A 24,733-nucleotide genomic window follows, 5' to 3' on the forward strand; every position below is an offset into this window, starting at 1 on the left:
TAAAGATGGCTGTATTCTGGGTTGCGCCGTGTAGTCTGGTAGAAGTTTACCGATGTTTTAGAAGTAACGGGCTGAAAGGATCTCTGAAACGTCGGTAAACTTCTACTAAACTACACGGTGCAACAATCAGGGAGAGATCCACCTTTCTCAAATTTCTGATTGTAAACCGTTGTCCCGGCAAAGAAACAAGAACCACAGAAAATGTTAATGTACGTCAGTTTCACTGAAACTCTGAATTAAAGCACTGGACTGATTATGTGTAAGAGAGTTTAAATAAGCTTAAATTTGAGGGAGATAACACAATAATGCAAATAAATTTCATAAAAATTAAAGGTGTGAAACAAACGGGCATCCTGGAAAAAGTAAAAGATTCTTTGATATTCTAAGCTAATTTGGGTCTTTTCCTTAAAATCATGATCGTACAGCATAGTCAGTCTGTCTTAAGTTTGCAGTTAAAGTTATCTTGAGGACGTGCACAAATTAGGTCTATATATAAATCAGCCGAGTGAAAACAAGTTTTTTATGCACCAAGAAATGTAAAAATGGTAAGTGTATTGCCTCGCCTTGAGATTATGACCTTTGATGGCTGTACTCTGGGTTGTTGCACCGTGTAGTCTGGTAGATGTTTACCGACGTTCCCTTCCTTTGAAACCTCGGTCAGAATGTAAAAGACGCATGTGTTTTAAAATCTCTTTGTTCATTTAAATTACACCTAACAATGGAACGTAAATGAAAACTCTTTCAGATTTATCTCAGTTTGACTTCTTTTAATTAACAGACAACCTCTTCCAGAATATTGTGATTGAGCGTAATCAAAATAAGATACCATATTTAATTTATTTTACTACGAAATACTTAACAATTATACAAAATATGAAGACATTAAATGTTATGAATTTTACGTTATTTTACGTATTGTAAGTCAAAAACCTGGTTGGGTAATAAGACCTCTGAAGTAATTTATCTATTTTTCAATTGTTTTGTTGGCACACGTCACCATTTTATAAAATACAGGCTCATAATGCTCTCGATGTAATTTATTTCGAGTACCTGAGATGATATTGTTGCGTCATATTGTGATGATTATAATTGTTTATTTTAACCGTCTAATCACAATAAAATATTTTATTAAACATTAAAATATTATTACTATAATTAACATTTAATATTTAAAATATATTAAAATATATTAAAATGATGCTCTTTCTATCGAAATGTTCGATTTACAATTAGAGTATCATCTTTTTCACTCTAATTGTAAATCGAACATTTCGATAGAAAGAGCATCATTTTAATATATTTTAATATATTTTAAATATTTTAAATATTAAATGTTAATTATAGTAATAATATTTTAATATTTATTCAAATATTTTATTGTGATTCGAGTACCTTTTTATGTAAACATAATCTTTTAATACAATGTAAGGACAGTTACAGTCAACAACGCATGCTAATGAAAAAACACTGCCGAGCTTAATTGGAAGTGATCAAAGTTCAATAAAAACACTTCCGAAGGTCATGGGCAGTGATCATTACTGAATAAAAACCAGAACGCCGAGTGATTGGTGACGAAATCTTATATCATCACCACGCTGAGTCCTTGAAATCAGCATAAAGTTTAAACTTCTTCATATAAACATCTGTATCAAAGGTCATGGTTACCACATTCCACCACAACTTTCTCATACTTATCCCTGAGACCTCGAGAAGCTATTTCAGTACCACTTACACACATCGCCAAACAATTCTCAAGTGTAATCCAAACACCGCTAATACCAATGGGCCGGGTTCTGAAACTGAGTAGTTCATATACTCAAAGACCCACCGTAGTAAAATTATATCCTTCCATCTCTTGTTTCCTACGTAGCTGCATACAAATTCTGTGTTATCTTTTATTTCCCTACCTTAACCTCAAAACCGGTTCATCGCAACCTTAGCAGGTAAATGAGTATATGGATAAACGACAAACAAAGAGTTTTATCTAGGTCAGTAAGCCCACATTTCACTATTTGCAATAATTTATGTTCTACAGTTTCAAAAAGATTTTGACAAACACACGAATAATCTAATCAGCACAGTTTTGAAACTTTTAGCTACGAATACGCCTATAAATAAAACTCGTGATTCTTCACTATAAGACAAAGGAGTTTTTAATTTACATTTTTAAAAGTGTTATCCGGGATAACACAGTTAACATGAACACTAAGCCCCTACAGATAAACAATGTATTTTATCAATGTCGATGTTTGTCTACCAGATAAATTTTATCTGCCTGCAAGGTGTCACGTTACAACGCGTTGAAACCCACGAGACCAACATTTTTCATCGTCGCGTCCTCAAAAACCTCAAATCTCATATTTTATTTACATTTCTTGTCCCAACGACACTGATTTCTGAAGTTGCAAGCCTGAAATCGGACTACAGCCCCTCACTAAGTGCAGTTTCGCAAATTCGGATTTTCCAAGTATGTATACCCGTAATTTTCCACTTGTACCGTTTCGCCAACGCCCTCTTACATTTGTGGCTTTCGCACATTTGGTAGGGGCAAGGCTGTGATGACAAGCGAAACCAGTGTTCTACCTCCCAGACTACAATCGCGGTACGTGTCTTTCGTCACGTGATGAAATTAATGTCTAACTTATTTTTAAACTTGTTTTTCAAAGAAGAAGTTAAACTTCATTACGCTTCGGCAAATGTAAACAACTACCGCGGTTCTGCGCATGCGCTACTAGAAAGTCTAATAAGGAGAGTTGAAGAAAAGGGTGGGGACTTATGTAACATGTATATGGTATAATCATCGCAGCCGATGCCAAAAAGGAGTACCATTCAAGAAATGGCACTGAGTGTAGCATATCAACTGTTGTAATTACTGGTGTGTTACCAGAAACATCGTCAACCTAATCGCAAGTCAGTTTCATAAATCAAGTTTGGCAGACAGAATGACATTGTTACACGCTTTATTTGTGTACACTATTGCCTGTATTGTTGGCTTCTATATTTCTGTGCGTTTAGCCTTTCGTTACATCTGCAATCCGACTGCATTTCCGGTGAAGAAGAGAAATGAACCACCGCCATGTCTGACAGACCCTGCCCTTGGGAATCATGGGTATCTCACTCTTAAAGTAAGTATGAGAAAAATGGTTAGCAACGGAATCGTTCATTCCAGACTTTCGTTAATATTTCACCACAGTTTAAGGTCAAATAACTGTTGGCACACACGCGGTTTGAATGGTTAGCATGCAAGCATAATCCGGGTAATACCGTAAATCACGTCACAACCACCTCCTTTATTTTCACTCCAATTCATTATTAATTAGTCATGTTATCATTCAACGCTGTATGTATGGTCTGATCTAATAACCGTCGTAATAATGAACCACAAAAATATAGTTGGCGTACTTAGTTTCAGAACGCTTACTTTAACAAAACAAGTTTCATTGTCTAGGGTCAGCAGTGGCCGCGCGGTCTGAGGCGTGGGTCTTGTGCCGCTTGGTCGCAGAGACCGTGGGTTCGAATCCCACTCAAGCCATGGATGTTTTTCTGTGTTGTGCTGTCCTGTGTACAGGCCTTGCCACGGGCCGATCCCTCGTCCAAAGAGTCGTACCGAATGTCCATAGATCAAGCCAACTGAAAAGTTGGGGACCTGTAAAGGGTACCGGAAAATGTACATTGTTAAACCGGAAAAAAAGTTTCATTGTCTTAATGCGTCGAAGTACCGTTACCAACATATGCAACAGAAAATTCCCGATATTTTCCTTTAAATACTTGCTGCTTATCTTCGGGGCCATTATACTGATATGGACTATGCCTAGTTCGGGGAGGGGGGGGGGGAGAACTAGCATAAACTCTGACACATATTCCTACCATGGCAAGTAATGATGTAAGTAACGGATTTCTAATCATTCTCCTTGGAAGGTATGGCATAATCAGATATTGGCTCTAGTCGTTACGTCATTGTCGGACTTTTTGCTCGTCATTCTTCCACTATCACTTATTTTGCAGCGTATTCCTTATCTTATCCACTGTATTTTGGGGATGAGGCTTCAAACCCCGCTGGTCCTTGTCTATGTTTGACATCACTCTCTTTCAAAGACGTTCCAGTCCCTCCTCTAAAAATAGCACCGGGGCACTGGTTCGACTACAATCCTGAGAATTTTCATTTTGATATTTCCCATGGTATGTCGTCTTCCCGAGTTTTTCTTCATTCAAAACCAACGCCTCCTACGTCCTACTGGCATCAATCCACGCATCGCTGCTGTAGAACCAATTCTTTTACATTCCTACTTTCCAAAGGCTTTTTTTTGCAAATGGTGTTAACAATGCAAACGCATTTTAGAAAGGAAAATAATTCATACATATAATTATTGAATTCACGTCCACGTTGAAGTATTTGCGATCATCTGAGGAAGGTATTCTTCGTGAATACAACAGTTCTGTACATATATTTTAATCTGTTAATATTAAACATTTATCATAGACCTGTGATAGTGTGAAATTCAACCCGTTACTGCTAGTTAACTTTAAACCAGCGGGAAATTAAAAATACTAATACAAGAATCGTCGTATTTATTTTATGTAAACCCAGGGACAGCCAATCCTTGTTCTATTGAAAAGCTTTGTTGGACTAAACTGTCGACTGCATTATTGAAGTTCCTACTTTCGATAGACAAGTTACATCTTAGGCCCCTACCTAAGTGAACATTTTACTGACTGGGAAAACGAATAAGGACATTTCCAAATGGAGTTCGAAGTCAAAAGTAATGCAATATATCTGTGCTTATCTCTTCGTAATCTACTGCTGTGCGGACTAAACTATTGACATTTCATTTACACACAACAGTCAGCTATTTATATTGCTGCTGAACACTTTAAATTAACAGAGGCAGTCATTTTTTTGTGGTATGCAGTACCGGTACTTGTTGTTAAAAATATAAACATTGTCGGACATAACCTCAAAGCACCGCTACTTAAAAAATAATACTAGAAACAGGCATATACGGACACTTTACTCACGTGTCTGAGGATCTTCATGGAGATGTAAATTCAATAAGCAGTCCTAATTTCATCTTGCCGTCCTAATACGTAAACATCAAATGTTCAATGTTAATTTGTTTCGTACTTGTTAAAACACGATCTTACTTTGCTGATCTCAATGGACATTTTCTCAATGCCTGTTCTGAAAATACAAAATCTTACATGTCCTTACAAACTATTCATATTCCACGAATGCTAACTACACTTAACATATTCACGTTCTGAAACAGTACCCACACACTCAGAAAAGAAATTACATTGAAACGAAACGCTGTTAGCTCGTCCGTGGCATGGCTGCTATTGCTACATTACATACTTTTAAATAAGGTGGTTATACAGGTTCGTACGTGTTAACGCTTCAAAATTCGTTGCTTTGGTAATCATAAAAGACAACATTTCGCAAAATCTTATCGCAAACCATAGCTTATGTGATCATTTGGGGGTGAAGTTTGGTCTTAAGTTTTTAAAATAGCAAAATTTAAAAACTTTAAAATTCTGTAGGGTATTTCGTAATGAACATAAACAAAGTACCTTTCGTCACGAGAAAAGGATTGTTCTCGTTTATAATCAATCCCTTAATTCAAATGTTACAGCTACTATGTTCCTCTCTGCCAATAGAAGCTGCACGTTTGTATGAAAGTAACTATGAATATCTCATCAGTGGAAGATCCTATATTTTTAAATTCCCTATTGTAGCATAGTGTGAACTTCACACATGAGATGATTTTCCAAAGCAATATTATTCTGGGTATTTGGCTCAAGAGACGGAAAGTTTGCATAAAAATATTGAACACAGATTTCCAGTTCTCCGATCAAGATTCAAACCAGATGCTTCCCAAATACAAGTCAGATGTACCAATGGACTAAAGCAACAACAGTACATGAAAACTGTTACAGAATTTTAATTTTCTCACATTCATTAATTTTTCAAAAACTTTGGAGTACCAGATAATCTTTGATTCACCTCTGTACTTTGCAACAGGCCAAATATATTTCTGGGCACACAATAATATTCATCTACTGAATGTGACCTTTGAATACAAAAATATTATCGGTATCTCTCCTGATAAGGTGTTTGATAACTGCAGTATATAATATTGTGCAAGTATGTTTGCAATAAGACTGTCTTGCAAATATGATTTTTGGACAATGCCGGGAACTATGCAGAAGATAAATTATTACAGATGACATCAATTGTTCCCTATAATGCATTATTTTCTAAATGTAGTAAAAAAAGATTTGGCTTATACCCCATGTATTTTGGGATGTAAGGATTGAATTCAAAATCCTATATTTATACTCAGACGGTGTCTGTGGGTTCAATCTATCTATTCTCAAAAATAAAAATTGAAAAAGTAATTCCAATTTCAGAATTTAGTTAGGAGAAAGAGGTTTGATGATGAATGAAGTAACATTTACTCAGCAAATCTTTGTTATAAACCTATGTTAATTAATATTCACCAAACATCATGGCCAAGAGCTGAGTGATTAAGACTCCTACTACATATTCAGGTTCTGGGTACAAACCTCTGGCCATAATAAAAATTGTTGTGGTTTCCTTAGTCCCTCCAGGCAAACACCTTAAAGGTACTTCAGATCAAATATGCAATAATAAATTTATCAGTATCAGAAAATGTATTGAACATAAAATTCCCCCTTATAACTTTCTGCATTTATTATTTCCTTAGCCTTTTGTTTCCACATAGTTTCAAATTATATTCTTCCCTTACAGTAAGAGACAATGTTTTGCAATTATATATAACAATGTATAATAATGGTATTTTTAGTGCTGTACTCTTATTAGTGTGACTGGTAAATGTGTATTGTGCAGTAATATGATTCCAGAAAACAATGCAATGATATTTACATGATTTGTTTACAGGGCATCAAAATCCATTATGTTGAAAAAGGAGATAACACAAAACCACTCATGTTATTTGTACATGGGTTCCCTGAATTCTGGTACTCATGGAGATATCAAATTCAAGAATTTTCTAAGGATTACTGGTAAGTCAATGCATACAGCCCTTTTGCCTTTGGAAGATCCAGTTATTAATTTTGTCAATATACCATCTTAATCACAATCACAAAGATAAAATCCATCAAAGAAATACAAATAAAAGATAAAAGGAAGAAAACTGTCATTAAAATACAGATTCAAGGTTAAAAAATTCATTACAGAAAAAGGAACATACAAGTTTTATTTTAATTTTGTTTGGGATTTATATTGATTCCTTGTTACTTCAAAACTGACCACATTGTTGCACCCGATTCACTCATACATTACTAATGTGCTTGTTCCCGATGCTCGTTACATTCTCTTGTGTTTAATAACTATTTATGAATCAGGATCTATAACATGTAATACAGTTATCTGAATTTGCAGGACTGTGGCAATAGATATGCGAGGCTATGGTGACTCGGAGAAACCTCTTGGCATAAAAAACTACAGCATGACTTATCTTGTTGATGATATAAAACAAGTTGTAGAAAGTTTAGGTTTGTATACAGATTCATGTTTAAATATTTAAAGTGAAATCGCCATTTATTCCTTTGTAGTCCAATGAATCTAAATATTAAAACAAATAAAATGTTAAAAGAAGGTCACTTAATACTGAGATCACAGGATTGAGACCACTAGAATTGAATTTTAAACACAGAATTTTGGTTACAACTCATAAAGCCTACTTACCTATCACACAGTCTTCTAGTCATATAAATCTTGTTACTCATATTACATTTAGGCAAGATTTATAACTGAACTATGAAATTCATGTAGCTCATGAGTCAACATTCTGAACTCATGCAGAGATGATTTTGTGACTGAATCTCACTTGGGTCACAATTTCTTTATCATTGCATGGAACTGTAAATATGTCACAGATTATTTCTGTCGTTATTCTCATCATCATTCCTACCACCATCATGTTTCAAAAGAACTTGTTACTTATATACTGATTCTATTTATATTAAATTTTTCAGATATAACCTCAACTTCTGCACTGTCACCAAGTTAATAGTTGGCTTTCAATTCCAGGTCGACAAAAATTCATCTTAGTTGCACATGACTGGGGTGGTGCTGTTGCATGGAACTTTATTCAGAAGCATCATGAAATGGTAGAAAGTTATATTATCATGGATGCTCCATATTCTCCAGCTTTTATGGACGTTGTTAAAACAAATCCAAAACAGTTCCTCTGGTCTTTGTAAGTATAATGTAAAAGGTAACAACACTGGTAACAGATACATTTCTAAGATGATCAGAAACAGCAAAAGAATCATAAAAGGTCATGGACTCTGAAAGAAATATGTAATATATTATGCAGTACTCTTTTCTCACTTTACACTTCCTCGTTTTTGTAAGCATGTGTTTTATTTAACGATGCTTTTGGCCATGGCATAATTGTAGGTACTAGCCTGGAATTTGCCTGTGGGAAACAACAAAAAGCTTCAATCTGGATAACCAGTCTTCAGGACAAGATTTGAACCAAGAACTTCCCAAATATGAAGTATGAGTGTTTATCACTTAACTGTGACATTTGGTGGGAAAATAATAATGTCATATTCTGTTCAGGTATATGTTTTTCTTCCAACTCCCGTATCTTCCAGAACTCTTTCTTTCGTCTTTTGACTTCAGAGGCTTTCGACGCTTATTCAGAGGAAAAAAACCAAAGTCTCCTCTAACTGTCACTGATGAAGACATTGAAGCATTTAAATATACTTTCAGCAAACCTGGTAAGTATCTGAGCACTTATGAATCAAGTATAGTTTACTAGTCAACTGTCAGCTACTTCAAATTCTTTGAGACAGTCTTGACTCATCAAAAGCACATTTGTACTCTACAGAATCTATTGTAGTGCCATTTTGTAATGGTTATAATCATTTTTTATGCTGCAGGTTAAAAAGAGATAATTAAACTTTCTATGCCCTTTAAATATGCTGTATTTACATTACAGACTACCTTATTTTCTGCACACTAAACTCTAATCCACTGTTTTGGTTTATTAGGCTTTCTGTAAGCAAAGCATAAAAATGGTATGTTAATAGGAATTCTGCTTATGGCAACCCGTTTGCATGTCTTAAATAAAATTAAAATTATCAATAAAATTTAATTTGAGCATTGGTCCATTAGAACTGCTATAGTAAACACAGGCATAAACTGATTAAATATGAAATAAACAAATCAGTTAAACATGTCCTATTATTTATATGTTGTTTAAAAGTTTGATGCAAGGGCTGCCTAGCGTTGGTTTTGTCAGAAAGAATAAAGATGACTGTCAACTGGGCTTTTTCGCCGTTTAGTCTGGTAGAAGTTAACTGACATTTCAGAGATCCTTGCTGGTTCTATCATTGGGGCAATGAAGGAAGTAAGCACCTCTAAAATGTCAGTTAACTTCTACCAGACTAAATGGCGAAACAGCCCAGATGACAGCCATATTCATAATCGCCATCCTGAGAACCTGAAATCAAACTTGTCAGAAACAGTTTTAACTAACAGGGACGTGGCACAAACTAGTTTCTACTGAAAATAGCATTAAGTATTCCAGCTTTGATTTTTGCTTTCACCAACAGCTGCTGTAATTTCTAGTTCTCAGTAGGGAAAACAAGTTTTGTCTACAGCATTTCTGGGTTTATAGCTTTTACACTTCAGAAATAGCAGTTATGGATTCTGGGTGTTCACTGTAACATGTTTACCCAACAATCAGTGTCAGTACATCCAGAAATTAATTCACCCCCGCCACAGATAAATATATTTTATTACTTCAACAATTTATATAAAAGACATTACTTGAACTTGTTATGAAAATTTTCCTAACAAAACAAAGAGGCACAACTATTCATATTTTCCACAAAAAACTTTTACCTGTTATTTTATATTGGTGTGAAACATGGTTTACCATCCTAAGGGAAGAATACATATAAGGGCATATGAAAACAGGGTGCTGAGGAAAAACAAAAATTTCTCTTAAAAGGAAGTGACAAAACTGGACAAAAAAAATCAAATTAGATTTTCATAATTTATATCCTTCACATTTTATTGTTGGGAAAAGATCACTTTGTTTGTGGAGAAACCACAGTATTTCACTAAGATGGACTCTTTCTGGTACCATGTTGATGTATAGCAACCATCTGAATTCAATGGTGTCTTAACCTTGTGATTAATTGTTTAGTGATATTTACTGAAATGCATGGCCAACAGAACCATGTGTAAACATGACATTTTGCATGGCCAGCCATAATGGCTGGTAACGCTTAATTCTGTCCTACAATCTGAACCATTGTCTCCCAACTGGTCTCTTCCATTCAGGTTTTCCAAGTAGAATTTGTTACATGATGCTTATCAGTCCCATGCATGCTATATTCCCTGCTAGCATGATAAGAAGTAATTATAATTTGAATTGTCTGTTACAGAGGGATTAACACCTCCACTCAACTACTACAGAGCTAATATTCTCAGAAGAATACCCTCCAACCCATCACAAATAAAATTGAATATTGAAGCAAAAGGTCTTTTAATGTTTGGTGAACTCGAAATCTATCTGGTTCTAGACCATGTAACAGTAGCTCAAAAATATGTGAAGAATCTACAAGGCAGGATTGTTAAAGGAGCCAATCATTTTGTACAACAGGATGATCCAGACACTGTGAACAAATACATGAGAGAATTTCTTCAAAATAATTGAAAATGAAGCCAGATTATTTTAATGATCAGGATTAAGGAGCTGTGTAAAAAAATCAGGATATACTGTCATGAAAATTATAGCATGGTTTACCCAAACCTTTCAAGGTTAATTAAATAAAAAGATAAAATCACCTGTTTACATTTCTTCTTTCACCTCTGTAATAACACTCAACATTTACAAACTGACATGAGTTAATTACACATAATTCAAATAAACATTATGTGAGCGGGATGTACAATTTTAACGAAATACACATTGATAATTTGCAGAAATTAATTACAAACGCTTATGCGGGATTTGAGGTTTTCACGGCGGTGAGTCTGAAGATGGCTGTCTTCTGGGTTGTTGCACCGTGTAGTCCAGTAGAAGTTTACTCATTGAATTCTCCTACTTCACTTCCTGTCAAAATTTATTTTCCATTCCCTCTTATAGGTACCGCTAATATCAATTGTCCCACCCAATTTGTGTTCGGATCCAAAAATGACGATCATCAATATTGTTTTTCTTCCGTACCTTTTACATCAAGAGACTTCACCTACCCCACTAACGTCAAGCATATACTGTGCTGCCATCTACTCGCAGCAGCATAGCTGGAAGAGCGAGAACAGTCAATACCTCACACTCAGTCGGTAACAGCGTTAACTACCATAAAACTTAACATTTTCTTATGTTTTGCCCATAACATGTGAATGTTCCAAAGATCAAATAAAAGTGCATTTTAAATTACAAAAACCTGCGGAGCTGTTATGCAGTACTAACAGTGTAAGTGTTGTTTTATGCATTGTAACTTCATGTGGCCTTAAACGTAGCCTTAAAAAGTAAAATTTCCAATAACACAACAGATTTAATAAACATTAATTAGGGATTAATGATAGCTACATTATACTCAAATAAGCTTAATAGAGTCACAGCCACAATCCCAATAATTTTTTACATTCCAATTTTTAATATTTTAACCCTTAATTACACATTTTATTAAACGTCATGCAGTTAAATTATAAAAAAAATTATTATTAGCAACCTGATCATAGTCAAACGTTTTAGACCAACATCTTCACAATCATCCATTCATTGGATGCTATTGTTAAATAAGTTATAATATGTTTATTCAGCATGATATATGTCATCTGTTTTTGGTTAGTTTTTCAACAATAGGTTTTGTGTATGCATTAGGCTATATAAGAAATTCAAGGTGTACTTTTCAGAGCTTACAAAACACAATACATAGATATCCCAACTAAAAATAAAATTGAAATAATTACTAGTATAAGTGTATGCTACTTTAATTTTATTTACATCAATATAGGTGATTAGTTTTTACTAAAATAAATAAACCATGTTATAATTATTTAGTTATTTAATAGAGGAAAAAAAATTTAAGCCAATTGTGGCACTTTCAAATGTAAAAATTCCAAATTTTTTATTTGGCATAAATCTTACATAGGTGTTAAATAAAATAAGTAAATAACACTTGTAAGCAGCATAGGTAAGTCCATTACCAGGATATACAAAATTAGACTGTCAAAGAAATGTAATTATAAGGGAAAGATTGAAAGTACAAAGCACAGTAGAAGAAATTCAAATATACCAGTAGAATTGGACAGACAATGTCAAAAGGATGCTAGATGAGACTATTATAGAACTTAAATACCAACCAATGGGAAAATGAATTACAGGTTATCCCAAGAAAAGAGGAATGACCAGTTTTTGGAACAGAGTTGAAGAACCACAGGCTTAATAAGATTATTTAATAAAAGTTAAAAAAGATTAATAATAATGAGTCGTCTTCTTGGGGGGGGGGGGGGGGGATCAGTGTTCTTTGTACGAACTGGTTTAACATCACAGCCAATAGTGGGCTCTGTTAATCACATACCACATTCCCCTCACCAGTGCGATGAGCAAGCCATGCACAAAAAAAGCTGCTGGGAGAAAAGGAGCAGTTGGAACCAATGGTTGAGGGGGAGGATCACGGTAAGGACAAAGTAAGAGAGCCAATGGGACAGCAGAGGTGACCACAGCCTCACCAGGGAGTTAGTCCAAACCTTTCTCATCAGCTCTCTCACTTTGTCTGTCCACACCTAACTTCTTCCATTGTCTCACCCAACAGTGACCTGGTTCATCCTGCTCCTATTCTAACAATTCCTTTCCTGCACACAGAAGTATGCACATCTGAAGACTCAGTCAACTTCTACGAGACCTCACAGTGCACTATCGCAGAAGGCTGCTATCAGTATGAGAACCTGAAATACCAAGATTTTTGTTTTTCAGTATTTGTTAATAAATAATCATGGTACATGATACAATAGCCAGTCACAGTGGCTGAGCAGCACGGGCCTTGTGTGCTTGGACAATGGGACTGTGGGTTCAAATCCCATTCAACACATGGATGTTTGTCCCTGTTCTTCTGTGTTGTGCCATCCTGTGTACAGGTAGAGGCCTTGTGATGGGGTGATCACTCGTCCAAGGAGTCCTACCAAATTTCTAATAGACTAAGAAACCTCCAAGATGTGGCCAAGACCCACACAGGTTACAGAGCCACAGTTAGAAAAGAAAGTTACAATACAGATTCAAAGAGGAGCAAATTAAATAATTAGAACTGCAACATACGGTTTACGGTTTTCTTGGGCAATTGATAATTACTTGTATCATTCTTCTCCTTCTTCTCATTTTCAAAACCCATATCATTTGGTGTAGGTTGCTGGGTAATCCGTCATCATAAACACCTCCTTTAATTGGCACCACTCGTTCTGGATTATCCACTTGCACTGGAAAATCCACCCAGCCTGGGTTATTCACTTCTAATGGGCAATTCACTTTCCAATCTGTAACCAAAACATATATGGACACATTCATAATCAGGTTATGTTACAATTCTATGTTATTTTTACCTAAATAAGTCTACATACTTTTTTTAGAAAACATGACACAGAAAGATCACTAAAGTAGACTCCTGATTATCCAGGGGTGGATTAACCAGTGTCTTGCTTAAACGAAAAATAGGAATTAATTTAGAATATTGCTATGTTATAAATAATTAGTTCATTATACTCCTGTGTCTGTTTCATACCTGAATAATAAAAAGTATTCAAAATGACAACTTCCAAGAAATGTTCGGGTGCTCCTGAGAATTTTCACCTGCAGAATGTCTATGAGGAGTAAGTGTCGAGGATATGAATGAATAACCCTGAAACACCAAAATTCACTTCAGATGTACTGGAACTTGTTTAATACGGTGTTAAAAAGATAAGAAAAAAATATATGTTTGTGGGAAACATGGTAATAAAACTGTACCTTCACTGCACAATTCAGACTAGGCCTATAAAAATTGAACATCTGTCTATATTAAAGTTTGAATGTATACAGCCTTTTTGTTTCTAAGTAAACCTATATAACTAACTCTATTGAACAGACTCCTTCCTGAGAAAGTAATAATTGCTCAGCTAATCAAAAATACTTTGGTTTTATGGAATCTGAAAGTTTTTTACTGTCTTAACAAGTCAGCCATTGGACTCTATACTGAGCCAGATTAATCCAATCCACATATGCCACCACTGCCCCCCCCCCCCCCAACAAAAATAAAGGCAGGGGATGGATAGTAAAGAATTACTTCTGGGAATCTGAAGAGACCTTTGTTGTCATAAAACAATACACACACACACACACACACACACACACATATATATATATATATATATATATATATATTTTAATATATGCTGGACTAGAGACCCAAGGATTTGAAAATAAGAATGATGAAGTCTGTCAAAAATAAGGGGCAAATGGCAACAATCATTGCTGAGGAATAAGTGTCTTGAATTCATCTTATAAAAGCTGTGCTAAGTTACTGACCTGGCTTATGAATATTAAGTCTCATTTAAGACCATTATTTTCACAATAACTGCCGTTTATGCTCATAAACCCTCACAAATATGGGTGTATGAATATTTAATCTAATTCCATGAACTATGTCAAGAGTTACAGTGCGGAAATATTTGATAAAAACAACCACAGAATTCTTTATTACTATTAATATCGTAACATCGCCCTGACCAAACAAAATCTGTTTTACAGGATTCAGAAGCACCAGAAATAAACCCTGTTCCTAAGCATCACATACTTGTAAAACATCAGGCAGAGAACTTTTACTGACCTTATAAATACTGTCACTCGTCTGCAACCCACTGAAAATCGCCAAGCTCAAATGCTATTCAGCGAGATTGATCTCTTTCATATGATTAAGATGCGGCACATAAGGCATAGTTATTTCTTTTCTTTCTACACATTCCCATTGCAGGCCTTGCAGGGTGAAGCACAAATGTTAGTGTTACGGAATAGAGTGCTGATTGTTCAGCAAAGTGAGAACACCTCGGTTTAAAATACCATTCAACCGTGAAGAACGTACAAGGATTTGAAATGTAGTCTTCTTCTTGACTGGTTGTGATACTTTTGTCTGATAGCAAACAAAGTGACAGCTCTGATAACAGGAAGATGAGACAAGGATAAAGGCAAGGGATAAGTGACCTTGGTTTCATTTACTGTAAACCTGGTCTAAATGTTGGTTAAAACCCTAAAAATGCTTTGAAATATTCTGATTTATTAGTTATTTCTGAACTTGCTGAACTAATAAGCTGGGAAACAAATTGCCATGCCCAACCAGGAACGTCCCTAGTTGTCTTAAAAGGAACACACATGCTCAAAATGAGCTAGATTTGTAAAAAATCATTAGAATTTTATGAAGCTAAATCTGGTAATGTCCAGAATTTTGTAATCTTATGTCAGACAGGATACTGTGTCTGATAACTTCCCAGAGAATGAAGCTTATGGTTAAAAAATAACATTAGAAATAGTGGCCCCCTTCTCAATCAGAGATACCACAGTGTATGATGTACAATTGGTTTCCAAGCCCTAATCTGTATAGTAAGCTGGACAGACAGATGACATGGGACCAGTGCCTCAAATTAAGAAAGTAGTGCCTGACAAAATAAAGAATGAAAAATTAAAAGTACCACTATCAGACAGATTCTGAAAGACTGCCCCCCCATCAACTAGCAAACATGCACAATGAATACAATACTCCTTCAGCTTCCAAGCAAAACCCATGTGGGTGGTGCAAATATTTTATAGACTGAACCATCTGTTTGGTGGTACCAGTAAGTCAACCACACATAATAGCAATATATAATAGGACACATGTTACTATTAAGTGCAAAGACGACTGTCTTCTGAGTTGTAGGTCGGTATAGTCTGGTAGAAGTTAACCAAGATTTCAGAGGTCCTTGCTGCTTCCATCAACAGGGCAATGAGTACCCGGGGGACAGAGATGGTCCCTGAAACGTTGGTAGAAAGTAAAGCTGTCCCACCATACGCCATGTAGGCGCTTGGGGGGGGGGAATAGCTCCTACTCATTCTTGACCTCAGCACTAGATAGGGGTGAGCGGTCAGCATCATGCCCCGGCCGGACTTTACCCCTGAGAAAGGACCCCGGTACCCATTGGATAGGAGGCTGGGTGGGCCCCAGAACCGGTCTGGATGCAGAAGCTAGAGGAAGAATCCTCTACCCCCATTGAGGATCGGACCCTGGTCACCCAGTCCATAGCCAGTCACTATACTGAATGAGCTATGCCGGTTTTGTCTTTTAACCATTTGATACGGCTGATCACCTAAGATTTTATTGAGTGTCAGAAGTCTCAAACTGTGTGGGTGATCACACTGTGCTTAATTTTGTCAGTACATTACATGGACAAGGCACAGTATAGAATTGAAACATGTGTATAAATTATTAAATGATAACAGATATAGGAGAATAACTCACTTTGAAAAAGGGATGTCTCTTTATATCCACTACACTGCCTTTCCCTCCACCTAAACGCATTAGTGGATTCTTTGTCAACAGTTTACAGATGAAATCCTCCACATCCAGTGAAAACTTCCTTGGGATCACTGGCTTGTCATACACAATCTCCCTGTAAAAGAAAGGTTAATTCTTGAATTTGCCATTAAAAACATACTTGTTAAACATGCATATATGATGCTTCTCCAGGTTATTACAAATGACCTGGTTAATTAATTTGCACGGAGTCTCCAAGGTTGCTCACACAAGAGATAAGGAAGATGGTCCATATTAAACATGTCAAAGATGTTACATTATCCAGTTCTTGTAACCCTTCCCTTCCCCATTCATCACATTCAATTGATGTCCTGAACAAACATGCTTTCTTAATAGCTGCTGTCATGGTTTGGCTTGCATTTTAAATTTTTTCCTAAGGTTAAATCTCCACACGATTCAAATGTGTGCATTTAATTTATTGCCATTAAAATGGACGTGTTAGCCAGAAACTTATTTGTATAGAACTTTGCTCAAAGGAACATAACGTTCATAGGGAATATGTGTGTCGTATCTCTTAGCAAATAGGAAAGACTTACATATAGAGATTAATCACGTCTTCCTTGCCCTTACGTTTGAAGGGTGTTTCTCCAGTCAGCATTTCATATGCCATTATCCCCAAGCTCCACCAGTCCACTTCCTGCAACAATTCAAATTAGGGCGTCAGCCACAATCAGACACTTTAATTTCTTCACACACTTACACAATTTGACAACGGTCTACAGAAATATAAAAATTGTGGTATGGAGTTTCTATTTGTAACCCCAAACCCTCAAATGATTATAATGTAATGCCTTATTAGTTTACTGTAATGATACAGAAACAATTTATTTTTGCAGTGTCAAGGTATAAGATACTTACATAACTGTAGCCTCTGCCTTGTATTATCTCTGGTGCCACATACTGGACTGTGCCACAGTGTGAGTAAGTAACGTACCCCTGTTGATAGAAACAACATTTTAAATAACTGTGACAAGAATCAGAAAAACAAAGATAACAGAAAATATATGGTAACAGAAACAAAAATGTCAGCATGGCTCAGAGCAAAGACTATCACTGGACATAGCACTGAGCTACTTCCATTTACCTCCTGCCCTCATAACCCATTTCTCTAAGATCCCTGTTAAAGCAATATTCAAATCTCCTTCACGATTTTCCAGGTTGATACATCCCAAGAGGGTTTATCGCCAATATTCTTTAGTATTTCTTTTCTCCCTACAATTCCAGCCCATTGTAAGTAACATCCTTAATTTTACTGGGTAAGCTGTATGAACCACGTAAGTTTTCTCACTAATCCTATACAACATTTGAACCAGCCTCCATCTCAGCCACAAATTATTCATGTCTGTGGTTCCGTGTCTGACTGTGGTAAGCCCCGCCATAGCATCACGAACCTGTTTATTTTCAGATTCAATGTTCACTAGAGCGTTACTAATTTCTTTTATTTTGTCCGTGTTTTCCTTGACTTTTTTAGTTTCTATGCTTTGCTGATTAGTCAACTCCTTCACGTCAACATGTACTTTTTCATTCACAAGCGAGAAATCCTCTAAACAACTACTGAAGTTATCCAGTCTGTCTTTGAATTCCATTATAACCTCTAGATTTACATCTTCAGCCGTGTCCTTATCTGCAGTCTGATTCAGTCTAGTAATGTTTTCCTGGGTTTTTGTCGTGCCACTATGATTCTGTTGCTCTAGCTTCTTTGTTGTAAAATCCAGCTTCTCATTTTCAGATGAGATGCTGTCGAGAGTTTCATTTATTCTATTCAGTTTGCAGATGGTTTCCTGATTTCTTTTCTCTTCTTGGTTGGGTTCGACCAAGATCCTGATGCCATTCTCGACAATTCTCCTAAACACGCTCAAGGTTAGACTATTTAAAGTCTTTTGATGGCGGAACTTTTCTTTTACTTCATCACGCAGATCCGAATTACTTTCTTTTGTCCTGTTTATTGTTTCCTGCAGTATCTTTAGTTTTTTCAGCGTATGGAGAGTATCCTGATGGTTATTCTGATGTTTCTTATTATCGTTCTCTATTGCGTTGTCCTCATCTACTCTCTCAACATGCTTCCTTAGTTTCTCATATTTTCGATCGTAATTTTCTAATTTATTTATTAACATATCCCTCTCCTCATAGACTTCACCAACGCGTGCTAGTTTTTCCTGAACAGCTGTTAGATCATCTCTTAACTTATTAACAGTCTCTTGCATTGTTGCCTCTGAAGTGCGGTGGTAGTCTTTATTGTATTCCTCCACTTGGTATTTTGAAGCTAATGTCTCCTCTTTAGTGGGGTTTCTCACCGTGGACCTGCAGTCAACAAGTTCACATTACTTTCCATCATCATCATCATCACAGCCCTTTTGTAGGGCCTTGCCCCCCTCATCATTATAGCTGTGTTCTGAATTTCAACACGTTTTTGAAAAGAGATTCCTTAAAAAAATGTACGTATGCTTATATTAACATTACGAAATATATTGCTTTTTCATGTATAAATTATTTAGTTATTTTATTAAAAAATAATTGTTTTTGATATTGCTTATTATAAAGCCATTTAATAACTCAGTAACACCTTTAAATACAAATCATATAAAGATCATTCAGCTGTCTGTAAAGAGTAACAATATAGCATTTAAAAACATTAAGTACTTATTTTATACATAGGCATTATTCAGGCTAACCATTTTAAAGCATCATATATATTATATTATGTATATTATTGAACATAAGGGCAACGAAACAAACCTTTATGGACAACCCTGTGCTAAATTTAAGAGAGATGAAATAATGTCTGAATTATCTGCGTTATCTTTACAAGAGGAGATTATTTTATGTATTATTTCATTCACGACTGGCAATGTAAGTGCCAGTATTAAATTTTATCTGTGGCCCTTGACAAATTAATGAATGAACACTGTGGGCTGTGGTAATGGAAAGGTTGCCGATTCCTCATCTGGAGTATAGTCTAACTCGGACTCGAACCGCGTGCTCTGGGCTGCTGTAATCTTTACTGAATGGAAATTATGACACAAAATTAAGCATTGCATAAAGACTGGCTTCTGGGACTTCAGTGTTCAGGTTATTAAAGGATTATAAATCGGCCATTCACGGTCAACTGCCACGTAAAGTAGACCATAACATAAGGCCATTGTAAATAATATTAAAAAAGTACCGTTAGGAGAAAAGTAGAGGATATTATTCTGATGTTTTATTTTATTTTGAAATTATTGAGAATTTTCTATTGTCTCTTATTTAAAATTATGCCAACAGATGTTTATTATTATCGTGTGAAGAGATTAGATTCTAACTTATGTATGGGTTAAAAACAAAAATAGAATATATTATTGCTGGTCTGACAAGAGTTCAATGTTTCGTTAGTGGTCAATTTTATGGGATGAAGCAATAGGTTACTTTGGCAAAACTTTTTGAGGTTGTCCAAGATGTGTTGGACAACCTCAAAAAGTTTTGTAAAGAAACTAGCCATGTTGCTTCCAAATACGTCTATAATTTCTTGTATTAGCCCAACAATAATTATACTTTTGATGATATGATATAATTCTTTAGCTTAATTTTAGAATTACGTACTGAGATGGAGAAGTAACACATTTTCTGCCGATACAATGTACTAGAGTAGCTAATCGTAAATCTTACAATAACATCTCATTAAACTTCAGTATATTTGGGCTAGTAGCCAGAGTAGTTGATGCACCTTGTGTATGTAATTATGATTCTTGCATTTAGAAGTTCACACACCTTAATTCATCGTGTTGGCTGCCCTGGGAATCCTGACAGTTCGACTCGTAATATTTTCCAAAATACTGTAAAAGAAAAGGTATTATATAGAAATTAAACAATGTAGCATTTGAGGTCTTTACGGTGGCGAGTCTGGTATAAGTTTACCGACGTTTCAGAGGTCCTTGCCGCCTCCATCATTCTACCAGACCACACGGCTCAACAACCCAGAAGATAACCATCTTCTAATTAAAACAATTTTTACAATAAACAGCACGCAGTCTGTTTAAGAAACTTTTATCTCGCAGAAATATACTTAACGCTGGGATCAAAATTAGAGGAGGAATTGATTTTGAGAAAACCTATCGTGAATATACTGTTCCTAGCACATTGAGGAACACGAACAAGTATAATATATCAGCTACCGTACAATTTTTGGAGTTAACCAAGGTGGATATTATATCAGGGTCAAGCTGAGCTACGCAAATACCAAACTTTATAGAAATTCGTGAGCTATAAGATGTGATATTTGCGTTACGAAGAGCCAATATAATTAGCGAGAGACAGCTCAATCCGGTTTATTAGGCTAGTAGCGTCTGTACGAGGCTTAGCCTACACTTTATCCTAAGAAACTTCTATCATCTTGGGTTTACGTTGCTAAAAAGTGTATGAGACTAACCATGCGCACAATTTTTATTCCACATCAATTTATTTACTTTCTGTTATTATTATAATTTACTGCTTCCACCACCATTAATAATAATAATAATAATAACTAATTGGAGTTAATGAAAAGATAATATCTTTCACTAAGAAAGCTATGAATAATTGGAAAATTAGTATGAAACTAAATACGGGAGATAAAGTAACTGAAACAACAGATATCAGAGTAAATTGTGGAATATTTCAAGGTGATTCACTCTCGCCATTATTATTTTGTATTAGTTTAATCAAACTTACAGCAGAGCCCAACCGAATGAATATAGGATATGAAGAACATGAGATTAAAACAAAAGTCTCACGCCTGATCTACATGGACGACTTAAAACTGATATGCAAATCAGAGACTGAACTTCAGAAACAACTACATACAGTTAGTACATTCAGTAAGGATATTGGAATGAAATTTGGACTGGACAAATGTGCAAAGGTTGTGTATAAAAAAGGAAAATTTGCTGAATCAGAAAATCTGTTAATTGATATAGACACAGAAATACAACAGCTTGAACAAGGAAAAGCATATAAATACTTAGGAATTGAGGAAGGAGATGGCATACAACATCAACAATGAAAGATAAACTGAAGAATGAATATAATGGAAGATTAAGGATGATACTGAAATCTGAACTGAATGCCAGAAACAAAATCACTGCCATAAATGCATTAGCAGTTCCATTACTGAGGTACAGTTTTGGACTAATTAACTGGAGACTGGAAGAACTGAAGAAATTTGACAGAAAAACAAGGAAACTGTTGACAATTTATGGGATCCATCACCCGAAGGCAGACGCAGACAGAATTTACGTAAAGAGGAAGGAAGGGGGGAGAGGACTGGCACAAATTGAAGCAGGATACAAAAGTTAAATAGTTAATATTGCAGAGTATTTGCACATAAAGCAAAAGAAGGATCCATATGTTAATATCATAAAATTACAAGACAGGTCTCAATAAATAATGAACTCAATAACTAAGACAGCATCGAAAATCAAAGAAGAACTAAATTCTGAAGATGAAATCAATGACACAAATGAAGGAAAACAAATTAAGACATTGATCCAAGACAGTATAAAGAAAGAATGGGAGAACAAAATAATGCATGGACAGTATCTCCGAAGTTTGGACAGACAACTTACTAGCAAAGAAGACACGTTTCTGTGGCCAACAAGAGGAGATCTGAAAGGGGAAACTGAAAGTCAGTTTCCCTCTTCAGAATGATCGTGTCTGTACTAGGCTGCCTTTTAACATATGCAGGAACGCTGGGATAAAGCTAGAAGAGAAGAACTGGTATGAACACATCCCGAAGACAGTGGAGACAAGCCAAGATAGCCAAATAACTATTTTGTGGAACCAACAAATCAGAACAGATGGAACCATCCCAAATAATAAACCAGATATTATAATCAGAAACAAAAACGGAACTTGCCTCTTGATTGACATAGCAATACCGACTGCCAGGAATGTGATTAAGAAGGAAGCTGAGAAGATCTTGAAATACAAGGACCTTCTCATAGAAATACAGAGAATGTGGAAAGTTCAAGCAAAAGTAATCCCAATAGTTATAGGAACAACAGGAACTGTCTCCAGGTCACTCAGAAATATTTGACCAACATCCCGGGCGAACATGACATCAGGGAACTGCAGAAGACCGCCATTTTGGGAACTTGAAATATAATTCGGAAGACGCTTTCATAAAATAAAATTATATAATAGATGTGGCACTTGCTAAAAACAATATGGATCCCGGAAATAGCTGCTGCCCTATGTACCTTAAGGTACAATTTGGCTGCACGCGACAGAGACAAGCGACCGAGACAGGCGACAGAGTTACGAGACCGAGACTGGTCGCTTCTTGTCTGCTCTCTGTACAATCGTATGAAGTACAATTACGAGCGCGAGACAAAGACAGGCGACAGAGACAAAGCACAGGCGAAAGCTCTCGGACCAGTAGTGTCTTGTTGAGTAAAATAATGGCAGAAATTAAATTTACTGGTGACCAAGATGAGCAATTGGTAGAATTAGTAGCAGAAAACCGACCACTGACCACCGACAGAAAGATCCTTCTTCACGTCTGGTTTTGAATATTGAACTCATAGGTTTTCTTTGTTTCTTTCGCAATAAATAACACAGCAACACATCATCTTCTTCGATTAACCTTTTTAGAAGCATTTTTGTACTCATTTTTCACAGAATATGTGCACGTATGTCTCAACAAAACAAAGAAAACAAACACTTTGCCGCATGTCTCGGTCGTCACCTCAAAAGTGTGTGGCGACTCTGTCGCCTGCCTCGGTCGCTTGTCTCTGTCGCGTGCAGCCAAATTGTACCTTTAGAGACAAGGTCTGTCTCGGGCACATGGAAGTACATACCCCATAAAGTGTTGAAGAGTTGGGATAATGATAATAATACGACTGAACGCGTAAATTATGTTGAAAACATTCACTTATATTCAGGCGGCTTTGTAGAACAATAAGGAATTTTACTAAATGTGTAACTGCAGCCGAAATAAATTCGGTGTTATTACTAACCTCTTTAATCAAAGATCTTTTCCTCCAATCGCTCTTCCACATGATTTGATAAAACTAAATAAATCCTTATTCTTTCTATAAATTAAATAGTTGTACATCAGACTTCAAATGCTCGCTTTGACTTGTACGGTACTTGTATCCCCGGAAACGGTAGTTGTTTATTTACAAAAATCCCAGAGCGCAACAATGTTGAATTCTGTTGTTGGCATGCAGTTTGTTTAATTGCTAGCCTCTAGATGGGGTATTGAAACAGCTGCTGATTCCTGTAAGATTTGAGGTTTTCAGGCTTTGAGTATGAAGATTTCTGTCTTATGGGTTGTTGCGCTGTGTAGACTGGTAGATGTTAACCGACGTTTCAGAGGTCATACTGCCTCCGTCATCAGGGCGATGAAGATTTCTGTCTTCTGGGTTGTTGCGCTGTGTAGTCTGGTCGATGTTTACCAACGTTTCAGAGGTCATACTGCCTCCATCATCAGGGCGATGAGTATGAAGATTTCTGTCTTCTGGGTTATTGCGTTGTGTAGTCTGGTCGATGTTAACCAACGTTTCAGAGGTCATACTGCCTCCTTCATCAGGGCGATGAAGATTTCTGTCTTATGGGTTATTGCGCTGTGTAGTCTGGTCGATGTTAACCAACGTTTCAGAGGTCATACTGCCTCCGTCATCAGGGCGATGAGTATGAAGATTTCTGTCTTCTGGGTTATTGCGCTGTGTAGTCTGGTCGATGTTAACCAACGTTTCAGAGGTCATACTGCCTCCGTCATCAGGGCGATGAGTATGAAGATTTCTGTCTTCTGGGTTATTGCGCTGTGTAGTCTGGTCGATGTTAACCAACGTTTCAGAGGTCATACTGCCTCCTTCATCAGGGCGATGAGTATGAAGATTTCTGTCTTATGGGTTGTTGTGCTGTGTAGACTGGTAGATATTTACCGACGTTTCAGAGGTCATACTGCCTCCGTCATCAGGGCGATGAAGATTTCTGTCTTATGGGTTATTGCGCTGTGTAGTCTGGTCGATGTTAACCAACGTTTCAGAGGTCATACTGCCTCCGTCATCAGGGCGATGAGTATGAAGATTTCTGTCTTCTGGGTTATTGCGCTGTGTAGTCTGGTCGATGTTAACCAACGTTTCAGAGGTCATACTGCCTCCTTCATCAG

General features: G+C 36.2%; 2 protein-coding genes and 1 long non-coding RNA gene across 8 annotated transcripts; 1 reads left to right on the top strand and 2 right to left on the bottom strand.

Moving 5' to 3' along the window:
- Window positions 1–601: 601 nt before the first annotated feature.
- LOC147873956 (uncharacterized) lies at window positions 602–5,878 on the bottom strand. The gene is made up of 3 exons (XR_015534915.1): window positions 5,017–5,878; window positions 1,393–3,646; window positions 602–1,050 (listed from the first exon to the last, which is right to left on the bottom strand). It is a non-coding gene; the product is annotated as an uncharacterized LOC147873956 (long non-coding RNA).
- On the top strand, window positions 2,943–10,851 carry LOC110826964 (epoxide hydrolase 4). Its single transcript, XM_022058114.2, has 6 exons — window positions 2,943–3,125; window positions 6,920–7,044; window positions 7,424–7,536; window positions 8,075–8,243; window positions 8,612–8,772; window positions 10,450–10,851. The coding sequence occupies exons 1-6, from the start codon at window positions 2,943–2,945 to the stop codon at window positions 10,719–10,721; spliced, it is 1,023 nt and encodes a 340-aa protein (XP_021913806.1). The 3' UTR covers window positions 10,722–10,851.
- Window positions 10,852–12,124: 1,273 nt separating this feature from the next.
- Window positions 12,125–23,735, bottom strand: LOC110827099 (uncharacterized). Of its 6 annotated transcripts, XM_087347814.1 has the most exons (9): window positions 23,577–23,733; window positions 20,353–20,417; window positions 18,000–18,909; window positions 17,467–17,544; window positions 17,145–17,245; window positions 16,534–16,684; window positions 13,789–13,905; window positions 13,362–13,543; window positions 12,125–12,961 (listed from the first exon to the last, which is right to left on the bottom strand). In XM_087347814.1, exons 1-7 carry the CDS (start codon window positions 23,616–23,618, stop codon window positions 13,807–13,809), a joined length of 1,446 nt encoding a protein of 481 aa, XP_087203940.1. In that variant the 5' UTR covers window positions 23,619–23,733; the 3' UTR covers window positions 12,125–12,961; window positions 13,362–13,543; window positions 13,789–13,806. The 6 variants fall into 6 exon arrangements, with proteins under 6 accessions (XP_087203940.1, XP_087203941.1, XP_087203939.1 ...); XM_087347815.1 differs by lacking the exon at window positions 13,789–13,905 and having other exon boundaries at window positions 23,577–23,734; XM_087347813.1 differs by lacking the exons at window positions 12,125–12,961; window positions 13,362–13,543 and adding an exon at window positions 14,872–15,195 and having other exon boundaries at window positions 13,791–13,905; window positions 23,577–23,735.
- Between the last annotated feature and the right edge of the window lie 998 nt (window positions 23,736–24,733).

This window comes from Zootermopsis nevadensis, unplaced genomic scaffold (assembly GCF_977971745.1).
Source record: "Zootermopsis nevadensis isolate Lab colony 2312 unplaced genomic scaffold, Znev_1.0 Znev_ptg000012l, whole genome shotgun sequence".
NCBI lineage: Eukaryota > Metazoa > Arthropoda > Insecta > Blattodea > Termopsidae > Zootermopsis > Zootermopsis nevadensis.

Bases quoted from the DNA above. Each gene is read 5' to 3' on its own strand.
- LOC110826964 (XM_022058114.2), top strand. From the start codon at position 2,943: ATGACATTGTTACACGCTTTATTTGTGTACACTATTGCCTGTATTGTT. The intron at 3,126-6,919 runs GTAAGTATGAGA...ATTTGTTTACAG, and splicing joins ATGGGTATCTCACTCTTAAA to GGCATCAAAATCCATTATGT. The intron at 8,773-10,449 runs GTAAGTATCTGA...TGTCTGTTACAG, and splicing joins ATATACTTTCAGCAAACCTG to AGGGATTAACACCTCCACTC.
- LOC110827099 (XM_087347813.1), bottom strand. From the start codon at position 23,618: ATGTGGAAGAGCGATTGGAGGAAAAGATCTTTGATTAAAGAG. The intron at 18,910-20,352 runs GTGTGTGAACTT...TGTTGACTGCAG, and splicing joins AGCCAACACGATGAATTAAG to GTCCACGGTGAGAAACCCCA. The intron at 16,685-17,144 runs GTAAGTCTTTCC...TTTCTTTTACAG, and splicing joins GACGTGATTAATCTCTATAT to GGAGATTGTGTATGACAAGC.